A 19,335-nucleotide genomic window follows, 5' to 3' on the forward strand; every position below is an offset into this window, starting at 1 on the left:
TCCAGACTGTCCTCTTAAAGGGAAAATATGACTTAATACAGTGGCTTTTATATCCTCAGAGATACGGACCAAGAACTGATATCCACTAGAGAAGACAAAAATGAATTGCTGGGTCTCAGGAGACCAGAAATGCTTTATGCATCTCTGCAGCCTGGTCTCATAGACTAGACATGACGTAGTAAACGTAAATCCAGGACACTAAAAATTAGTATGATATGTTACGTTTGGTATAGTTACATAAGACACAAGGTTACTTTGGCAAAAACAACAGTTGGGTTGTTAGTCGGGTTGGGTGTATAAAGAGAACATCTAGCAACCCAAGGGTTGTGTGTTGGAATCTCATTACGGACAACTTCATCTAATGATTTACTTTGCAACTACTTGCTACCTTTTAGATACTTTGCAACTACTTAGCATGATAGCTAACCCTTTAACCTAACTTATAACCTCAACTCTAACTCTAACCCATAACCCCTAGCCTAGTTAACATTAGCGATAGCCACCTAGCTAACGGTAGCCACAACAAATTTGAATTCGTAACATATCATACACTTTGCTCATTGTACGATTTGCATTTCATAACATATTGTACTAATTGAATTTCATAACATATCATACGAATTGCAATTCTTAACATATAATTTGAAATGGATGATGGACATCCAGAAATTAATACATACTATATGAAACATAGCATATCATACTAATTGGAGTGTCCCAGATTTACATTTACTATGTTACATCTATCCCTGAGTTCAGGTTGGTCCCTGAGGTCACATGAGTTCAATTAGTCACAAGGATTAGTCTCTGGGAGAACCTTGCGGAACCAGCAATCCAAATGGGAAACAGTTAAATCTTTAAAATATGTGAGGCTGCATTGTGCTCTTGCTGATGATTTTTACTTGAAGGATTGAAAATATTTTACAGTATGCCAGCAAACAGACTGGTCAAAATGAAATCAGCCCTGAAAACATTTTCAAATGTTCCCTATATTGTGGAGGCTCCAACAGAATGTAATCTACAGTATAAGTACATTAAATACCATACATGGAAGTGCTTTGAAGCACCAAGTTGACACAATAACAAATACTTTTCCATTCCCCTGTTTTGGTAAAAAGCTAAGGGATGGGGCTGGAGAAATGTAACCACCATCAAATTCATAGACAGAGCTATGCAAGGACTGACCATCCATAATATTCAAATTATAGTTTTAACCATGTTTTCAGTCGGTATGGTATTAGTTTACATGTCCTTTGTTTACAAACATTGGAGTAAAACAAGCTTATATTTTAGGTTCTGCAGATTGCCTCTTTAAGTATATTGTGCAGCAAATATTGCTGAAATGACAGATTCATTAAATATTTGAAAATTATAGCACCTGAAGGTTGCTACAGGAATAGAATTGTATAGGTCCACATCTGTCGCCATCTAGTGAGATAGATGCTGTAATGTACAGAACGCCACTGAGCAGGAGATTATCATCTACTGTCAATGGGTCATCGGTACCCATTTGCAACATTCTAGTAATGTATTGTTATTCATGTCAGTTTTAAGGTGATCAATGTACAATTGTTCACTGTTAATTGGACAAATCCGCATTTGATAGTCTTACTATTCATGTGCAGATGTACACATCTCATCAACCATGATGTGACCAGACTGTGTAGAGTGCATCCCACATGGCATGTCTCAACCTGCTTCTGCAACTTGTTGTTTTGGGGGGGGAAGTAAGTAGTTTATTTAGTCCATACATATTTTCCCATACAGTGCAAAATCAAATATATAACCTCGTTCTCCAGATGCCTGACAACTCTGTCCGGTAATTGGTGTTTTACTAAGTAGACCTACTTCTAATGTGGCCTACTTAAACCAGCCCCAGCTTCCTCATTGACATCTTTATAGTGCCCATGGGGCTGATTTTATAATGATGTGGCATGTGTGTATTATTGTGTCAGTGTGAATTAAGTAATTCACAAGATGTTCCCATCTTTGCTTTTAGGGTCTTTTGTGTGTTTTTGTGAAAGGGCCTCTGCTTTCTATAAAAAGGTCCCTCTTCATAATTGAATAATGTCTCTGTCCATTAACAACTGCACACCTCAATGATAAACCTTTCTATGTACATAATAGCAGCTGTAAATGCCTCTGCCCATACATTTTGGATCAATTATGTCTGTTTTTATCTAGATGCATTAGGCCTAAGTAATTACACTCTGCCTCTTTGAGTGTGCTTTTGACCATTACTGCACGATGACGGATTGAAATGTGAATTCATTTTAGGAACATCCAGGCATTTCCTTCTCCCTGCTTGGTTTACAGAGCATATCTAATGTGTCAGTCAGTATACATGTGTTGCTATGTAGTTTTCACATGTTGCCCAGTCTCTTTACTCAACACAACATGTTATCAGTTCATTTTGACTTTAGGATCATAAATGTGTCAGGACCAGGCAGAGTTGATATGGTCATGCACTTTACATCCGAGGAGGGGTATGTTTGTTTGGTAACCAGGGCTGAAGAACACAGAACACACAGCCTTACTAGCTCTACTAGGTCTTCCCAGTTCTACACAGTCCAGTTAATCAGCTTTCCCAGTCAACGACACCAGCCTTAACCTCCAGCTATGGGTGTCTACAATCTCCTCTGTCTACTGCTCCCAACACCTTTTTTACAGCTTCACATTTTGACCGGTGAGTTCGTTAAGAACTATCTATAACATACATCTTTGAAATCAAATTTCATTGGTCACATACACATGGTTAGCAGATGTTATTGCAAGTGTAGCGAAATGCTTGTAAAAGTTTCCTAAGGACTAGAAGCGAGGTAGCCCTCTCTGTCGACGCCATCTCACATCTTGCATCAGTTGGAAATATCGAGTATCGAAGTATCAAAGTATCGAGGAATGGGTACTCGGGCTGAAAATGTTGAAGTGTCTTCATGAATCTATTCCGATGGACAAGCTGTAGATGGACATCATAACTAAAAGCCCACATTTCTCTATCAATTGAAAATAGGACTTCCGAAACAAGTTGAGACTATTACATTTTGTATATGTAGTGGAGATGTACCATGGAACCTGATTTTATACTGCCACAGTTGTACAATGTTGTGAAGTCAATAGTCTGATGAGATACACTTCAAATGCTTGCAACCAAATCAATCAAGTGCTCTCATTAATTAATCTTATTCTGTGCTGTTCATGGTCCAAAGGAGCGTGTGTTTCCATAGCGACTGGTGAGTTACCTGTGTTTGTTGTCAGTAAAGGAGTTTGTGTCTAACTGTGTGTCTGCAGTGCTCCCCAGTGCACTGCTGTGTGCTAAAGCCATTCATCTTGTATTTCTAATACCATTGAATAAATATAGTTTATTAATCCCCCTGTCTTGCTCTTTCTCCCTGTACAGTAGTCTATTACACCATGTAAAATATGACAGTATATCAGTAGCTATGCCCTACTACACTACATATTTATATTCAGTGCAGTGGTGTATTCTGGTACTGGTACTCCCTGTATTTAGCTAAATTATTGTGTATTTATTTTACTCCTTGTGTAAGTTACTATTTAATTTTGTATTATCTTTTAAACTCTGCATAATTGGGAAAGGTTTGTAAACAAGTATTTCACTGTAAAGTCTACACCAGTTGTATTCGGCAGATGTGATAAATACAATGTGATTCGATTTGGACAGGAGCTCTGATTGTTCTGTTTAGATTTGAGCCGCGCGGACTGTGCTGTGGCTCCCTCTAGGGTTCATAGGCCTCCCTGCCTCTGTGTCTGTATCGGAGAGCACCCGTCCCAGGAGAGTGGTGGTGGAGTTTCAGGTGCAGAGCTCCAGTCTTCTCCCCACAGTCAACATCCTCTCTGTCAACCCAGAGTTAGCAGTGTTTGAGACGCCCATCGTCAACCCTACTAACGTTTCTGGTATCTTCAATGTCCAGGTCAGAACAGCCAATTTGGTCAAATATCAGTTCTCAGGCATCTTTATTCTCATCTGCTTTTTATACTGATGAAGACGTAATTAAAAGAAAAAACATTCTAACCTAAACCCAGCTTCATGTCCACAGCCCGACTCAACCCTAACCCCAGCTTCATGTCCACAGCCCGGCTCAACCCTAACCCCAGCTTCATGTCCACAGCCCGGCTCAACCCTAACCCCAGCTTCATGTCCACAGCCCGGCTCAACCCTAGTCTCAGCCCTAACCCCAGCTTCATGTCCACAGCCCGGCTCAACCCTCACCCCAGCTTCATGTCCACAGCCCGGCTCAACCCTAGTCTCAACCCTAACCCCAGCTTCATGTCCACAGCCCGGCTCAACCCTAGTCTCAACCCTAACCCCAGTTTCATGTCCACAGCCCGGCTCAACCCTAGTCTCAACCCTAACCCCAGCTTCATATCCACAGCCCGACTCAACCCTAGTCTCAACCCTAACCCCAGCTTCATGTCCACAGCCCGGCTCAACCCTAGTCTCAACCCTAACCCCAGCTTCATGTCCACAGCCCGGCTCAACCCTAGTCTCAACCCTAACCCCAGCTTCATGTCCACAGCCCGGCTCAACCCTAGTCTCAACCCTAACCCCAGCTTCATGTCCACAGCCCGGCTCAACCCTAGTCTCAACCCTAACCCCAGCTTCATGTCCACAGCCCGGCTCAACCCTAGTCTCAACCATAACCCCAGCTTCATGTCCACAGCCCGACTCAATCCTAGTCTCAACCCTAACCCCAGCTTCATGTCCACAGCCCGGCTCAACCCTAGTCTCAACCCTAACCCCAGCTTCATGTCCACAGCCCGGCTCAACCCTAGTCTCAACCCTAACCCCAGCTTCATGTCCACAGCCCGTCTCAACCCTAACCCCAGCTTCATGTCCACATCGCAGCTCAACCATAACCCTAGCCTCAACTACAACTACAACCCTAAGCCTCGACCACAACAATAACCCTGGCCTTACGACAACTACAACCCCAATCCTCAACCACAACCATAACTCTAGGGTTATGTCCAGATCACAGTTCAATCCTAACCTCTGTTTTGCACGTGAACAAACGAGACATTAGTAAAGATAAATGTTTTGCATCTAATATTGTGTACATGTGTAGATAGTGTTGAACGGTTCTCTGGACTATGAGAAGGCCAGCATGGTGACTGTTCGTCTGAGCCTGGTCACCTCATCAGGCCGTGCAGAGCAGACCTTCCATATCAGTGGTGGAGGAGAACAACACACCACAGTGTGAACCTCTGCTCCGGCTGCCTGGTAACACAACCTCACCTCAACCACTACACATACATTAAACACTGTTTACAAGGCTATTACATGTTTATTACGATGTTATTGCTATGTTATAAGGTCAGTGTATTGTCGAGGGACGTTGTAATGAGTAGATGGTCTGATAAGTGTTTGTGTACAGGAGTTGAGGTTCATGTCCCAGAGAACCTTCCTGTTCCTGTGACTCTCTACACTGTCCTGGCCTCCGACGCAGACCGCAATGACACACTCTCTGTAATAAACACACTACCTCATGACCCAACTCCTCCGAAGGACAGTTCCACATCAGTGGAGGCGGCAGCATCATCTCAAGCCACCCATTTGATTACCACACAGGACCAAGGGTGAGGGTGTGATATTATGTATACCTTTATGTATAAACACATGTTTCAGAAGTTTGTTTTTATCAGAAGGACTTCCTCCTCGTGTGATGCTGTTGAACAGGAGTTGATGCTGTCTGTGGTTGTGAGAGACAAACAAGGGGCTAACTGTACTGGGACAGTCAGGATCAAGGTGCTGAAAGTCTACAACCCTCCTCTGGATCTGCTGTGAGTTCAACAGAATGATGCCTTGCCTTCGTAATGTTTATCTCTCACTCCCAGTCCAAAGAGGTCTCATTTATAGGGCTTATGATACAATATTGTGTTGAGCAGATTTAAATGTTAAAAGTGTGGTTAACCCAGCTCTCTTGTCAGTCTTGTTTCCCAGAATGTGTCCATCTTTGAGAACCAAGGACCCGAGGATATTGTAGCTACTGTCAGAGATAACCTCACCCTCCCTGATGCACTCTACACTTTTGTGAAAGATTATCCCCATTTCAAGATTGGTAGAGGTTTGTATTTTCTAATGCTTATCTCACCAATTTTATGTGATGAAAATCAATGTTTTTGTAATATCCTCTATGCATTGAGATGCATAAATGGCTGAATCATCATTTGAGATTTCAACGTTTTCTTTGCGTAAATCCTCAACATCAGTGAAAAATGATCTGTTCCCTATGTACATTTACATCAGTGAAAAATGATCTGTTCCCTATGTACATTTACATCAGTGAAAAATGATCTGTTCCCTATGTACATTTAATTCTGAGGAAACTACTACTAAATATCACTTAAATTGGTACAGGACTCACGGGTGCAACAAATATAGCCTCAAAATAATGTTAATGACTGAGAAACAACAATACCATGCACCCACTGGTGTTCAAAAGGTTTTTGGCACTCCAAAGATTAGGTATGATATTGTATTCTGAATTACAGTAAATTACTGGCAGCAATTGGTTACTGTAGAATTTCAGGACATTGTTTGTAGAATTCCGAAAATACAGTATTTACTTCATTCTGTGGTGGCACAGCATTCTCACTCATGGGTGCTACAAATATAGCCCCTTACAAGGCACCCCTTAATATATTAATGAGCCAGAGACTCATTACCCGCTCACATTTTCCCACAATGCACCATCATTAATACTGTAAACACATTTATGGTGTTTTACTGTCCATTTTACAGTATTTTACTGTTGAAATTACATAAAGGTCTTACAATATGCTGTAAAACAAATGTATGGTATTTTACTGTGCATTCTACGGTAATCTACTGTGTACAGTTTATACAGTGTCATTTGGTCGATTAATACATCTTCTAACAGTGGAGGATTTGCCCCCGAAGTGTTGAACTGTCTCTCTTCCTGTCTCTTATCCTATCAGAGGACGGTGTCATCAGAACAGCCTATAACCTGGACCTGGAGGCAGAGCGGGCCCTGGCCCAAAGTGTTCTATTGGTCAGAGCCTACAGCGTGGCAATGGAACGCTCCGCTACCGCCACTGTCACGGTCAACGTTTTGGATGTCAATGAGTTCCCACCCTTCTGCTCCCCCTCAGTGTTTGTGTAAGTAACAGGACTCTACTGGATCACTGGGCACCTGACTAAAATCAGCCCTATATGTATATCTTTGATAGATTACATCAAGGACATCATGTAATAAATAGGTCATGTCTATGGCCTGGAGTTTTCCATGACCATGTTACGTGACCATAACTATAACTCCTAGAACTGGGGTCCAGACCACAGTTTCCTAAAGCCTGATTCACGGGGGGGGGGATTGGCGTCGAGAGGATATAGGGATGTAGTGTTAGAGTAATGGTGGTCATTAGGACAAGCATCATTAAGATGCAGTCTCCTTCATTACAAATGAATGACCACCCAGTCTGTATGACCTACTTCACACCCACTATCATTATCACTACAGCCTATTTATGAATGATGATATGCATTATTGGACAGAGGTTGGAGATAATTAGGTCTGAATTACTGCTTTTAATCAGTGCAGAGAAATCCCATTTGGGTCTGGGAAAAGGCTCTTATGCAGTGTGTGACGTTAATTATTCTTATACATATTAGCTCAAATAAAACAGATGTTTCTAGAAATGCAGTCTAATAATCCAATTGAATTTAAACAGCTCAATAATGTCATCCTTTTCCGTAAATGGTTTTGAAAATGCAAATAGAACAGCAGTTTGCCAGATTGAACACAGACCGTGTGTCCTGTTGGTGTTGTAGGCTGGAGGTGTCAGAGACCATTGAGGTGGGCAGCAGCCTGGGCTCACTGACCCGTGTTGACATTGACGTCAGCAACCAGAGTGTGTCTCTCACACTTGTCGATAACAGATAATCACTGCTCAAATTCCGCCTCAAAGACGGACAGCTCCGGGTAACCATGATAATGATTTAACCATGCATAATACTTGATGTACTATTACTATTCGAGTGGATGTCTTGATAAAGTCAGGGCTCAATTCAATCTGTCTGCCAGGTTAGCAACACACTGAACTACGACTCTGCTGAGATGGCCACCAATAACTTCCAGTATGAGGCCACCATCTTGGCTACGGACATAGGCACCCCTCCTCTCACATGTCAGTTCACTTTGTGTTGTTCCCTGTGTGTGCCATATATACAGTACCCCATCATCTAATATACGTGGCAGTTTACTTCGAAGTTATAGGGTGGCAGCATAACACTGTTTCTCTCCGTATCCAGCCCAGGTGCTGGTCAGTGTGACCCCAGTCAATGAACATGATCCAGTGTTTCAGACTGTTCTTCAGTGTCCCAGAGGGCACCAGGCCTGGTACTGCAGTGGGGACGGTGGTGGCCAGAGACACAGACTGGCCCTTTGACAACATCCGCTACTCAATCACTACAGGAGACACCATGTTCACTATTGACCCTGAGGGAGGTGAGGCTACAGCTGAGCACACAGGGATCAGCTTAAGATTCTTAGTTAACATTTAACATCCATAAATATGTTGCATCTCTCTCCCCAGGGGAGCTGTATCTGGGCGGAGAGCTGGACTTTGAGGAGCAGCAGGTGTATGTAGTGGGGGGTTCATGCTGAGGATTATGAGCAGGATATGGACCGTACCAACCGCAAGAGAAGAACAGTGGACATCACCGTACAAGTGGAGGTGAGGAATGGACAGAGAGCTAAAGCACCATTGTACATGTATCTAGTACAGGATAACAGAGTACATAATTTCAGATATTTATCCATATAATACCATAGATTAAAAATGGTTTTGGATGTAAATTGTGAAAACTAATGATTACTGTGTATCCATTCCATCCTCTCTCTGTTCAGAATGTGAATGATAATGCTCCAGTGTGTGACCCAATCTCCTATGAGTCCACCATCTTCTCCACCTTCTCTAATCAACTCCCCATCCTCTCACTCAGCTGTGCTGATACAGACAGCGACAGACTAACAGCTACCATCACTAACGGTACACAGTGTGTGTGTCACTGAGTATATGTTTCAGTTTACACCAAAATTTCCCACCCCACACTCAGGCTAAGTCAACTAAAGATTTGTTGTTAAAAGTATGTTTGCATATCTGAGCACGTGTGATTTCATTCACGACAGGTGCTGCAGTGGAACGGTTTCTGATGACCGGGTTGAGTCTCGTCTCCAAAAACGTGTTCTCCTACGTGGTGGATGGGGTTTATGACCGCACCATGTTTGAAGTCACCATCTCTGTGTCGGATGGCAGGCATCACACTGAGGCTGTGGCCTACATCTACATAGTTCCCTGGACCACTACTGTTCCTACTACTACTACTACCACTACAGTAAGATCAGCCTTGTAGAGACATGGTACACACCACTATAACACAGCTACTGCATATGAAGGAAAACCTTTTACAACAAGAGACTGTATCATATCTTTGCTGTCCCTCTAGGATAAACCTTCACAGGTGGTCACAGTGATGTCAGACTACTGGGATCCAGAGCCTTGGTTTGTTGCTGTGGTGACGGTTACCGGCGTCCTGCTCCTGCTGGTCACAAGTCTGCTCATCTGGTTGCCTAACTCTGGTCCTTGACAACCTCTGTTCAGTTAATCCGCTCACTGTAGAGTTTACAAGATCTGCTCTCCCATGGACGCAGCAGGGTTTTCAGCGGGGTTTAGGTTATTGTAACAGTCCATAATAGGAATTGTATGTTTATGCCTGCAGCGTCTATGGTTGGGGTCCAAAAGATGAGCCTGAACCTCCATCAAATAGGACGTGGGTGCCATGACAGAACCAAGTTTTGAATTATAAGCCATTATTCATTGTTAAACCTTTTCCCACATACTCACAACGTACTGTGTAATGTTATCTGAGCAGGGAAGAGATCGGCAAAATGAACACAGAAGTGAGTCCAAATGGGGCCAGTGAAAATGACCAGGCAAGTTGGATCAATGGTTTCCAATTGCATCCTGCTGAGAATAGATATGTGAAACAGCATGGGTTTACCTCTGAATGTGTTTCTCCAAGGCCTCACTAGATGGCACCCTCAGTCTGTCTAAAGTCAGCATACCAGACGACCTGATGGTAGGTGTCCATTGCCTATGGAAAACTATGGGTTACAGTCAGCATTGGGTCCAGGTTTAATAGAGATTTAACCGGTCATTTCTGTTCTCTCAGAGGTTTGATGGGAAGGCACAAGATCCAGGTAAGGGCTTACAAACCACCAAAATGTTCCAATATTCATATTAAGCTAAACATCTTCTGCAATTTATCAAAGCATATGAATTAATCCAATGTTTTGAGGTTCAGGCCTAAAATGTGAGAAGTAATTGGAAAACATGTTTTTTTGTTAGTTTCAGGGCGCAGTTACCTGTTCAACTCTTCCACTGGTGAACGGCGTTGGTTGTAGGGGACATCCAGTCTTACCATCAACGACCTGCACTGATTTATGTGCTGTTTATACCATCTGGAGCTGAAGAGGATTCATATGATGTGGATTCATAGTAGGTGGATTCATAGTAGGTGGATTCATATTAGGTGGATTCATATTAGGTGGATTCATATTATGTGGATTCATATTATGTGGATTCATATTAGGTGGATTCATAGTAGGTGGATTCATAGTAGGTGCGCAATCAGGCATTTTAGCATAATTGTGATTTCAATTAAAGGTCGATTTGAAGTTTGTAAGAGTGATATTTTAAAAGGTACTATTTAATACATAATCATGCTGACCTGCTGTGTTGTAGGCTACTCCTTAATTACTATTCCTGTGTGTGTACTCATGTAGTTCAGCATCAACAACAGTATACCTTATATATACACAGAAGTATGTGGACACCTCTTCAAATGAGTAGATGTGGCTATTTCAGCCACACCCGTTGCTGATTGGTGTATAAAATCTAGCAAAAAGCCATGCAATGTCCATGGACAAAGATTGGCAGTAGCATGGCATTACTGAAGAGCTAAGTGACTTTTAATGTGGCACTGTCATAGGATGCCACCTTTCCAAACAAGTCAGTTCATCAAATGTTTCCCCTGCTAGAGCTGCTGTAAGTGCTGTAATTGTATAGTGGAAATGTCCAGGAGCAACAACGGCTCAGCCGCAAAGTGGTAGACCACACAAGCTCACAGAACAGGACCGCTGAATGCTGAAGAACGTATAAATAGTCAATCCTCGGTTGAAACATTCCTTACTGAGTTCCAAACGGCATCTGGAAGCAACATCAGCACAATAACTGTTTGTCGGGAGCTTCATGAAATTAGTTTCCATGGCCGAGCAGTCACACAAAAGTCTAAAATTACCATGCATCGGCTGAAGTGGTGTAAAGCTCACCACATTTAGACTCTGGAGCAGTGGAAACACGTTCTCTGGAGTGACGATTCACTCTTCACCATCTGGCAGTCCGACGGACAAATCTGGGTTTGGCGGATGCCAGGAGAACCCTACCTGCTCCAATGCATAGTGCCAACTGTAAAGATTGGTGGAAGAGGAATAATGATCTGGGGCTGTTTTTCATGGTTCGGACTCGGCCCATTAGTTAAAGTGAAGAGAAAGCTTTGCTACAGCATATAATGACATTCTAGAAGATTCTGTGCTTCCAAATTTGTGGCAACAGTTTGTTTCAGCATGACAATACCCCCATGCACAAAGCAAGATCCATACAGAAATAATTTGTTGAGATCAGTGTGGAAGAACTTGATTGGCCAGCACAGAGCCCTAACCTCAACCCCATCAAACACCTTTGGGATGAATAGGAACGCCGACTGTGTGTCAGGCCTAAACGCCCAACATCAGTGCCGAACCTCACTAATGGCTCGTGGCTGAATGGAAGCAAGTCCCCACAGCAATGTTCCAACATGTAGTGGAAAGCATTCCCAGAAGAGTGGAGGCTGTTATAGCACCAAAGGGGGACCAACTCCATGTTAATGCCCATGATTTATAAATGAGATTTTCTTTTGGTCATGTTGTGTACGTTGTTTTGTCTAATGTGTGGAATAACAGTTTGTTTTGGTTTTATTACACCAACAGCTCTAACCTGATTTGAATGAAATGATCTGTTGTGTTCTATGAAAAACCTGTCCGTTAGTATGTGAAAATGACCTAAATAATGTGTAGGAAAACACAAGAGCAAGTAAATCAGATGATCTTTATTTGTATTTAAATTAAATCATTATTTAAGACTTTCAAAGCATTTTAATATTGACCACAAAACTAACTTTTTCCCAATTAGATTTAGTCTTTCCTCGATCACTATTTATCGTTAAGATGGTGTGAGAAAAATGGAAGAGAAATGTAGGCATACAGTGGGTCAAACAGTACTGATAAAAGCATATCTATGAATTGGCTGTAAACTTAAGTGAAGGCACAAACATACTGCAAAAGACATGGAGTTGGTATTATAAAAAATAATGTTAGGTACATACATACTTTAAATCAGTTAGAATTTGTTGCCATTCCTTCCCCTGGTTGTGAAGGTTTTTTTGTTTTACTTTTTAATATTTTTATTTAGATTTTGTAAAAGGAATGTTAAAATATTCTGTGCAGATTACAGAGCGAATATATTTGCCATCTCGAGTCATGCAGGAAAAATATGCGGTTTGGCTATGAATGAGGAACATATGTAAACATGATAAAAAAAAAAGCACTTCCTTTTCCCATTCATAATCTCTATCCATGCACGTTCTTCTTTTACAAAATAAGCTTTATGCGATTAAAAGTTGAATAGAATTTGCACTGCACATCACATTTCCTAAAGTAAAATGAACGCATTTATATGAAAACCTTTTCCAATGCCTCTAATAATTAAAAATAAACTAAGAAAAAAAACAAATAACAAATGTTTGATTTGTGGTCTTAGCCCAAAGAGTTAACAATACGAGCAACTGGATCAGCAATCGTTGAAATTCTGCAATGCTCTCCGAGTTCTCAGTCTCTTAGGTGCCTTTAACAAAAGCAGAGCAAAGCAGAAATTGTGGTGGGCCAGTGCATTCCTTCACAACGTTTTTCTTCCAAACTTCCTTATAGTCAGAGCTGTTCAAGTAATCGGAGGGAACACAGAGAGAGGGAGAGGTTAATGCATCCAAAATGAACCTTAAAGTTTTCATTCAAAACACATTAACTAGCTGGTTTCTGTGCATTTATGTAGAAGCTGACCTTGACTATTTCTCAGGCTCTAGAAGAGACCACAGTCCTTCAGGTTGTTCTTGATGATGACGTCGGTGACGGCGTCAAAGACAAACTGAACGTTCTTGGTGTCGGTGGCTTGGGTGAAGTGGCTGTAGATCTCCTTGGTGTCCTTCTTCTTGTTCAGATCCTCAAACTTGGTCTGGATGTAGGCCTGCGCCTCCTCAAATTTGTTGGGACCTGGGCACAGGAGAGGAGGTTAAGAGGATTGTTGTGCCCATAGAACTTGAATGGTTGTGCTACGGAGTCTGTATGCGTCAGGAGAAAACTAGTATCAGGTGGAGAAGTTGGATCTGTTCTACTGATGGGATTCACGGGGTTGTTGCCACTAGACTCCTTTCACTGGTAAAAACGACACCTCCTAGCCTGACATGAGAATTTCAGCGTAAAGCACTGCCAACTACAAGAGAACATGGAACATTCAGGGGATTCCAAGTTGTGTTGTGGTCTTACCAGAGTACTCTGGGAAGCAAATGGTCAGGGGGCTGTGTGTGATCTTCTCCTCAAACAGATCCTTCTTGTTGAGGAACAGGATGATGGAGGTCTCTGTGAACCACTTGTTGTTGCAGATGGAGTCAAACAGCTTCATGCTCTCATGCATACGGTTCTAAAGGGAGAGAATGAAAACAAAACATTATCTAATTCCAGTTGATCAAGACAACTCAAAATTAATGTGAGGTCATTTCCTTTAGAAATAAAACTGCATTAAAAAGGGATAAGAGAGATCCAGTCAGTGGTACTTAAAACAATCTCCTGCCTCACCATCTCCTCATCCTCAGCCAGCACCAGATCGTAGGCACTCATGGCCACACAGAAGATGATGGCTGTAACTCCCTCAAAGCAGTGGATCCACTTCTTCCTCTCGGAACGCTGACCACCCACGTCAAACATTCTGTAGGGACACAAGCAGCCTTTTACTGCTGTTTACTAGTGGTACTAGTGGTACTGTACTGTATGCCCAGCCCCAACTCCCAGAACAACCTCTAGTCTAACCCTATATCTCATTTGATGAGTGCAGACTGTGAAGAAGTGGAAAGGTGGAAACAATACGGTGCTGGCTCCACAGATTCATGGGTTTTCTGAAGGGCCATTCATGTCCTCTGTATTGGGATCCATAATTACACTAATGAGAGGGAAGCACCATGATGATGTGACATTCCTAGAGGAGCCCCCACATTCCATTATACCAGGATTGGCACAGTGAAGGGAGGCCTGAGGGTCTCTCTGTACTCGTAGCACATTCGCTGCACAGAGCATGCCATTTTCCCTGGCATTTTGTCGCCATTTTTGTACAGTGCAGTTGCCGTGGTTACAGGACAGATGGGGCTGAGGCGCTGAGGGAGCGGATCTGGGTTTGTTTGTTTGTAGCCACGATGCATCTCCGCATGACTTCTTCATGAGGACATAGCAAACCGACCGGGAAGATGTCCGCTGTGGAAGTGCCAGTCTCGGCTGTGGTGCCCGTTTAATCATCACCACAAGGGAGGTTGCGTTTGAAAATAGACAATAGGAGGAAATGCAGAGACAGTGGCATGGAAGTCTTGTTTGGCAGATACCAGACAGACTGTCAGATTCTTTTTTGTACTGTCAGCCCTGCTAGAAATTCTGCTGATATTTGCGTGAATTTCATATGTAATGGAGTGCTGCTATGCTATGTGTTAGTGGGTTGTGTAAGCCTGCAAACACATAGGGCTGTAATATTCAGGGCTGTAATGAGTAGTGCTCACCTCAACAGGGCTCTCATCAGCTCTAATATCACTCACTGTAGCCTGATTCCACCAGCCCAGCTAAACACTAGCTAACACTGCTGCAGGGCATGTTATTTGTGTGGGGTTGTTGGTGGTGTACAAATAGATGTCTATGTATGTAGAGTATTCCCACATTCAAATGAACACGGATTTCGGAAGCCACTGCCATTGAACACATAAACCAGCCTGCAAACAGCCATGCAACCGGCCAGTCCATCAGTTTTTCACACAACTTCCCCACCATACACACAAACTGACACACACAGAGAACCAGACCAGATCAGTCAGCTGGAAATTGCCTTTTCAACGTAACAACCAGACAAGATGGTGCCTTGGCGTGAAGAACAAAGACAGAGGAAAGAAACGGAGGTTTCCTTTGAGTTTGGGCAGTGGTGCGGGCAGTGGGTTCAAAATGAACCAGATCCTGAAGCTAACTTATGAGGCAGGATCAGGTTACCCATCTCACATTCACTATCAACAGACAGAAACTAAATCACTGCTTTCTGCTAGAACAATGCATATCAGAATATGAATGAGGAACCTTTGATTCACAATAGGGAACTGGTGCCCCGACACACAAGCACACACACACACGCTCACACACACACACACACCAGGGAAGTCAGTGGTCCACTCACTTAAAGTGTAGGTCTTTGAAGGTGAAGTGTGTCTCCACAATGCCAGTGGTCTTCACTCTGGTCCGCAGCACATCCTGCTGTGTGGGGATGTAGTCTGCTTTGGCTATCCTCTCCAGGTCATTCAGGTAGCTGACAGGGACAACACACACGGGTCAGAATACAGACACAGCTGTCAGATTAAAAACTAGGAGGACTTTCATCAAGTCTAGGGTCAGAGGATTTCAGGCATCTAACTCTCCACCACTGGTTATAACCACATTATTAAATGGTATTGGTGCAATCTGTTTATTTACCCCCATCAATATAAACTATTCACTTAACAAGTACACACAAAGTAGATAAAATACCTATCACCACAAGTCTGAAGTGCCCTCTCAATGTTAGATACAATCCGCATCTGCACTCAAATCTGCCAGGAGACTCCGACAGACTGACTCTTAACCCATTTACACACACATACAGATGACAGTGGTATTAGATCATTGGGAAACCATCTGATCTGCCTGTTGACAGGGAAAACTATTGTGTCAGAGCACTGTCCAGCCTGGTCTCAGACGATTTTGGTATTTTATTAGGATCCCCATTAGCTGTTGCAAAAGCAGCAGCTACTTTCCAGGGGTCCACACAACACATGAAAGAATCCAAGATGGCGTAGCAGTCAGACGTCGTGTCGTGTCCCTTGTATATATCGTTTAAAAAAAAAAAAAATTATACATATTTTTCTTCGCATATCTTTTAAAACATTTTGCTACCTACCTCATCCCCATACTGATTTTATTTATTTACTTTTCTGCTCTTTTGCACACCAATATCTCTACCTGTACATGACCATCTGATCATTTATCACTCCAGGTGTTAATCTGCAAAATTGTAATTATTCGCCTACCTCCTCATGCCTTTTGCACACATTGTATATAGACTCCCCTTTTTTTTCCTACTGTGTTATTGACTTGTTAATTGTTTACTCCATGTGTAACTGTGTTGTCTGTTCACACAGCTATGCTTTATCTTGGCCAGGTCGCAGTTGCAAATGAGAACTTGTTCTCAACTAGCCTACCTGGTTAAATAAAGGTGAAATAAAATAAATAAAAATATGGTTCGATTGAACATTAGAATGGGAAAAACAAGTGACTTATGTGGTATGATTGTCGGTTCCAGGATCTCAGAAACGGGCATCCTGGGCTTTTCACGCGATGACAGTATAGGTTGTACTGAGAATGGTGAAATAAAAAAAAACTTCCAGTCAGAGGCAGTCCTGTGGGTGAAAACAGCTCGTTGGCAAGAGTCGCGCAAACTAACAGGCAGGCCACAAACAGGCAAATAACGGCGCAGTACAACAGTGGTGTGCAGAATGGAAACTCAGAACGCACAACTCGTTGGTCCTTGTCACGGATGGGCTATTGCAGCAGACGACCACACCGGGTTCCACTCCTACCCGCTAAAAACAAGATGAGATCAATGGACAGGTGATCCACTGGGCACGCGATCACCAACACAGGACAATTGAGGAGTGGAAAAAACATTGCCTGGTTCGACGAATCCTGGTTCCTGTTGCGTCATGCTGATGGCAGAGTCAGGATTTGGTGTAAGCAGCATAAGTCCATGGCTTCATCATCCCGGGTGTCAATGGTACAGGCTGGTGGTGGTGGTGTAATGGTGTGGGGAATGTTTTCCTGGCACACGTTTCGCCCCTTGATACCAACTGACTGAATGTAATAATAAGTGCCGTACGTTTCGTCCCTTGATACCAACTGACTGAATTTAATAATAAGTGCCGTACGTTTCGTCCCTTGATACCAACTGACTGAATGTAATAATAAGTGCCGTACGTTTCGTCCCTGGATACCAACTGACTGAATGTAATAATAAGTGCCGTACGTTTCGTCCCTGGATACCAACTGACTGAATGTAATAATAAGTGCCGTACGTTTCGTCCCTGGATACCAACTGACTGAATGTAATAATAAGTGCCGTACGTTTCGTCCCTGGATACCAACTGACTGAATGTAATAATAAGTGCCACTCCGTCCCTTGATACCAACTGACTGAATGAGATCCCTGGATACCAACTGACTGAATTTAATAATAAGTGCCATACGTTTCGTCCCTGGATACCAACTGACTGAATTTAATAATAAGTGGGACGTTTCGGTCCCTGGATACCAACTGACAGGTTTCGTCCCTGGATACCAACTGACTGAATTTAATAAACGTTTCGTCCCTGGATACCAACTGACTGAATTTCCACGTTTGGTCCCTGGATACCAACTGACTGAATTTAATAATAAGTGCCGTACGTTTCGTCCCTGGATACCAACTGACTGAATTTAATAATAAGTGCCGTACGTTTCGTCCCTGGATACCAACTGACTGAATTTAATAATAAGTGCCATACGTTTCGTCCCTGGATACCAACTGACTGAATGTAATAATAAGTAACGTTTCCTGGATACCAACTGACTGAATGTAATAATAAGTGCCATCACCCGGTCCCTGGATACCAACTGACTGAATTTAATAATAAGTGCCATGTTTCGTCCCTGGATACCAACTGACTGAATGTAATAATAAGTGCCATGTTTCGCCCCTTGATACCAACTGACTGAATTTAATAATAAGTGCCGACGTTTCTTCCCTGGATACCAACTGACTGAATTTAATAATAAGTGCCGTACGTTTAGGTCCCTTGATACCAACTGACTGAATGTAATAATAAGTGCCGTACGTTTCGTCCCTGGATACCAACTGACTGAATGTAATAATAAGTGCCGTACGTTTCGTCCCTTGATACCAACTGACTGAATGTAATAATAAGTGCCGTACGTTTCGTCCCTTGATACCAACTGACTGAATGTAATAATAAGTGCCGTACGTTTCGTCCCTTGATACCAACTGACTGAATGTAATAATAAGTGCCGTACGTTTCGTCCCTTGATACCAACTGACTGAATGTAATAATAAGTGCCGTACGTTTCGTCCCTTGATACCAACTGACTGAATTTAATAATAAGTGCCGTACGTTTCGTCCCTGGATACCAACTGACTGAATGTAATAATGCCCCTTGATACCAACTGACTGAATTTAATAATAAGTGCCGTACGTTTCGTCCCTGGATACCAACTGACTGAATGTAATAATAAGTGCCGTACGTTTCGTCCCTTGATACCAACTGACTGAATTTAATAATAAGTGCCGTACGTTTCGTCGTGACATGGCGCATTTTAACGCACAGCGTCAAAGGGGTCCGTTTTTTCAACTTGTCTCCAATAGTATTGGTTTATTACCATGTCAATCGGCAGGAAGTCTAGTGATTAGAGCATTGGACTTAAGACCGAAAGGTTGCCAGATCGAATCCCTGAGCTGACAAGGTAAAACTCTGTCGTTCTGCCCCTGAAAAAGGAAGTTAACCCACTGTTCCTAGGCCATCATTGAAAATGAGACTTTGTTCTTAACAGACTTGCCTAGTTAAATAAAAGGTACAAATACATTCTGTATCGAAACTTAGTTCAATATCACCAGCTACCTAACATCCTATTAGCTACCGTGATGTATCTATCATTGTAGGTAACTAGCTAACACTGATGAAGGGTGAAAGGATAGCAGCGCCAACTGTCAAAGAAGGGAGAGTAGGCTATTAGGACCTGAGCCCCAGGACTACCTGACATGATGACTCCTTGCTGTCCCCAGTCCACCTGGCCATGCTGCTGCTCCAGTTTCAACTG

General features: G+C 42.7%; 3 protein-coding genes across 5 annotated transcripts in view; 2 read left to right on the top strand and 1 right to left on the bottom strand.

Moving 5' to 3' along the window:
* The first annotated feature begins 5,404 nt into the window (after nucleotides 1-5,404).
* LOC118388605 (cadherin-related family member 4-like) lies at nucleotides 5,405-7,384 on the top strand. Its single transcript, XM_035777828.1, has 4 exons — nucleotides 5,405-5,598; nucleotides 5,699-5,802; nucleotides 5,950-6,086; nucleotides 6,961-7,384. The coding sequence occupies exons 2-4, from the start codon at nucleotides 5,705-5,707 to the stop codon at nucleotides 7,143-7,145; spliced, it is 420 nt and encodes a 139-aa protein (XP_035633721.1). The 5' UTR covers nucleotides 5,405-5,598; nucleotides 5,699-5,704; the 3' UTR covers nucleotides 7,146-7,384.
* Nucleotides 7,385-7,545: 161 nt separating this feature from the next.
* On the top strand, nucleotides 7,546-12,869 carry LOC118388604 (cadherin-related family member 4-like). Its single transcript, XM_052526945.1, has 7 exons — nucleotides 7,546-8,489; nucleotides 8,578-8,718; nucleotides 8,892-9,033; nucleotides 9,174-9,379; nucleotides 9,491-10,123; nucleotides 10,217-10,244; nucleotides 10,393-12,869. Exons 2-5 carry the CDS (start codon nucleotides 8,665-8,667, stop codon nucleotides 9,629-9,631), a joined length of 543 nt encoding a protein of 180 aa, XP_052382905.1. The 5' UTR covers nucleotides 7,546-8,489; nucleotides 8,578-8,664; the 3' UTR covers nucleotides 9,632-10,123; nucleotides 10,217-10,244; nucleotides 10,393-12,869.
* The window catches only part of LOC118388603 (guanine nucleotide-binding protein G(i) subunit alpha-2-like), a 109,464-nt gene continuing 102,304 nt past the window's right edge, over nucleotides 12,176-19,335 (bottom strand). For 2 of the 3 annotated variants that reach the window (XM_035777826.2, XM_052526943.1), the window contains 5 exons: nucleotides 15,613-15,741; nucleotides 13,989-14,118; nucleotides 13,680-13,833; nucleotides 13,197-13,406; nucleotides 12,176-13,073 (listed from right to left, as the gene is read on the bottom strand). In XM_035777826.2, the coding sequence (XP_035633719.1) occupies nucleotides 13,216-13,406; nucleotides 13,680-13,833; nucleotides 13,989-14,118; nucleotides 15,613-15,741 (604 nt within the window). In that variant the 3' untranslated portion in view covers nucleotides 12,176-13,073; nucleotides 13,197-13,215. Of the gene's footprint in view, nucleotides 13,407-13,679; nucleotides 13,834-13,988; nucleotides 14,119-15,612; nucleotides 15,742-19,335 lie in introns of all 3 variants that reach the window. The other variant, XM_052526944.1, reaches the window with a different exon arrangement.

The sequence above is a fragment of the Oncorhynchus keta genome, chromosome 10 (genome assembly GCF_023373465.1).
Source record: "Oncorhynchus keta strain PuntledgeMale-10-30-2019 chromosome 10, Oket_V2, whole genome shotgun sequence".
Lineage (NCBI taxonomy): Eukaryota > Metazoa > Chordata > Actinopteri > Salmoniformes > Salmonidae > Oncorhynchus > Oncorhynchus keta.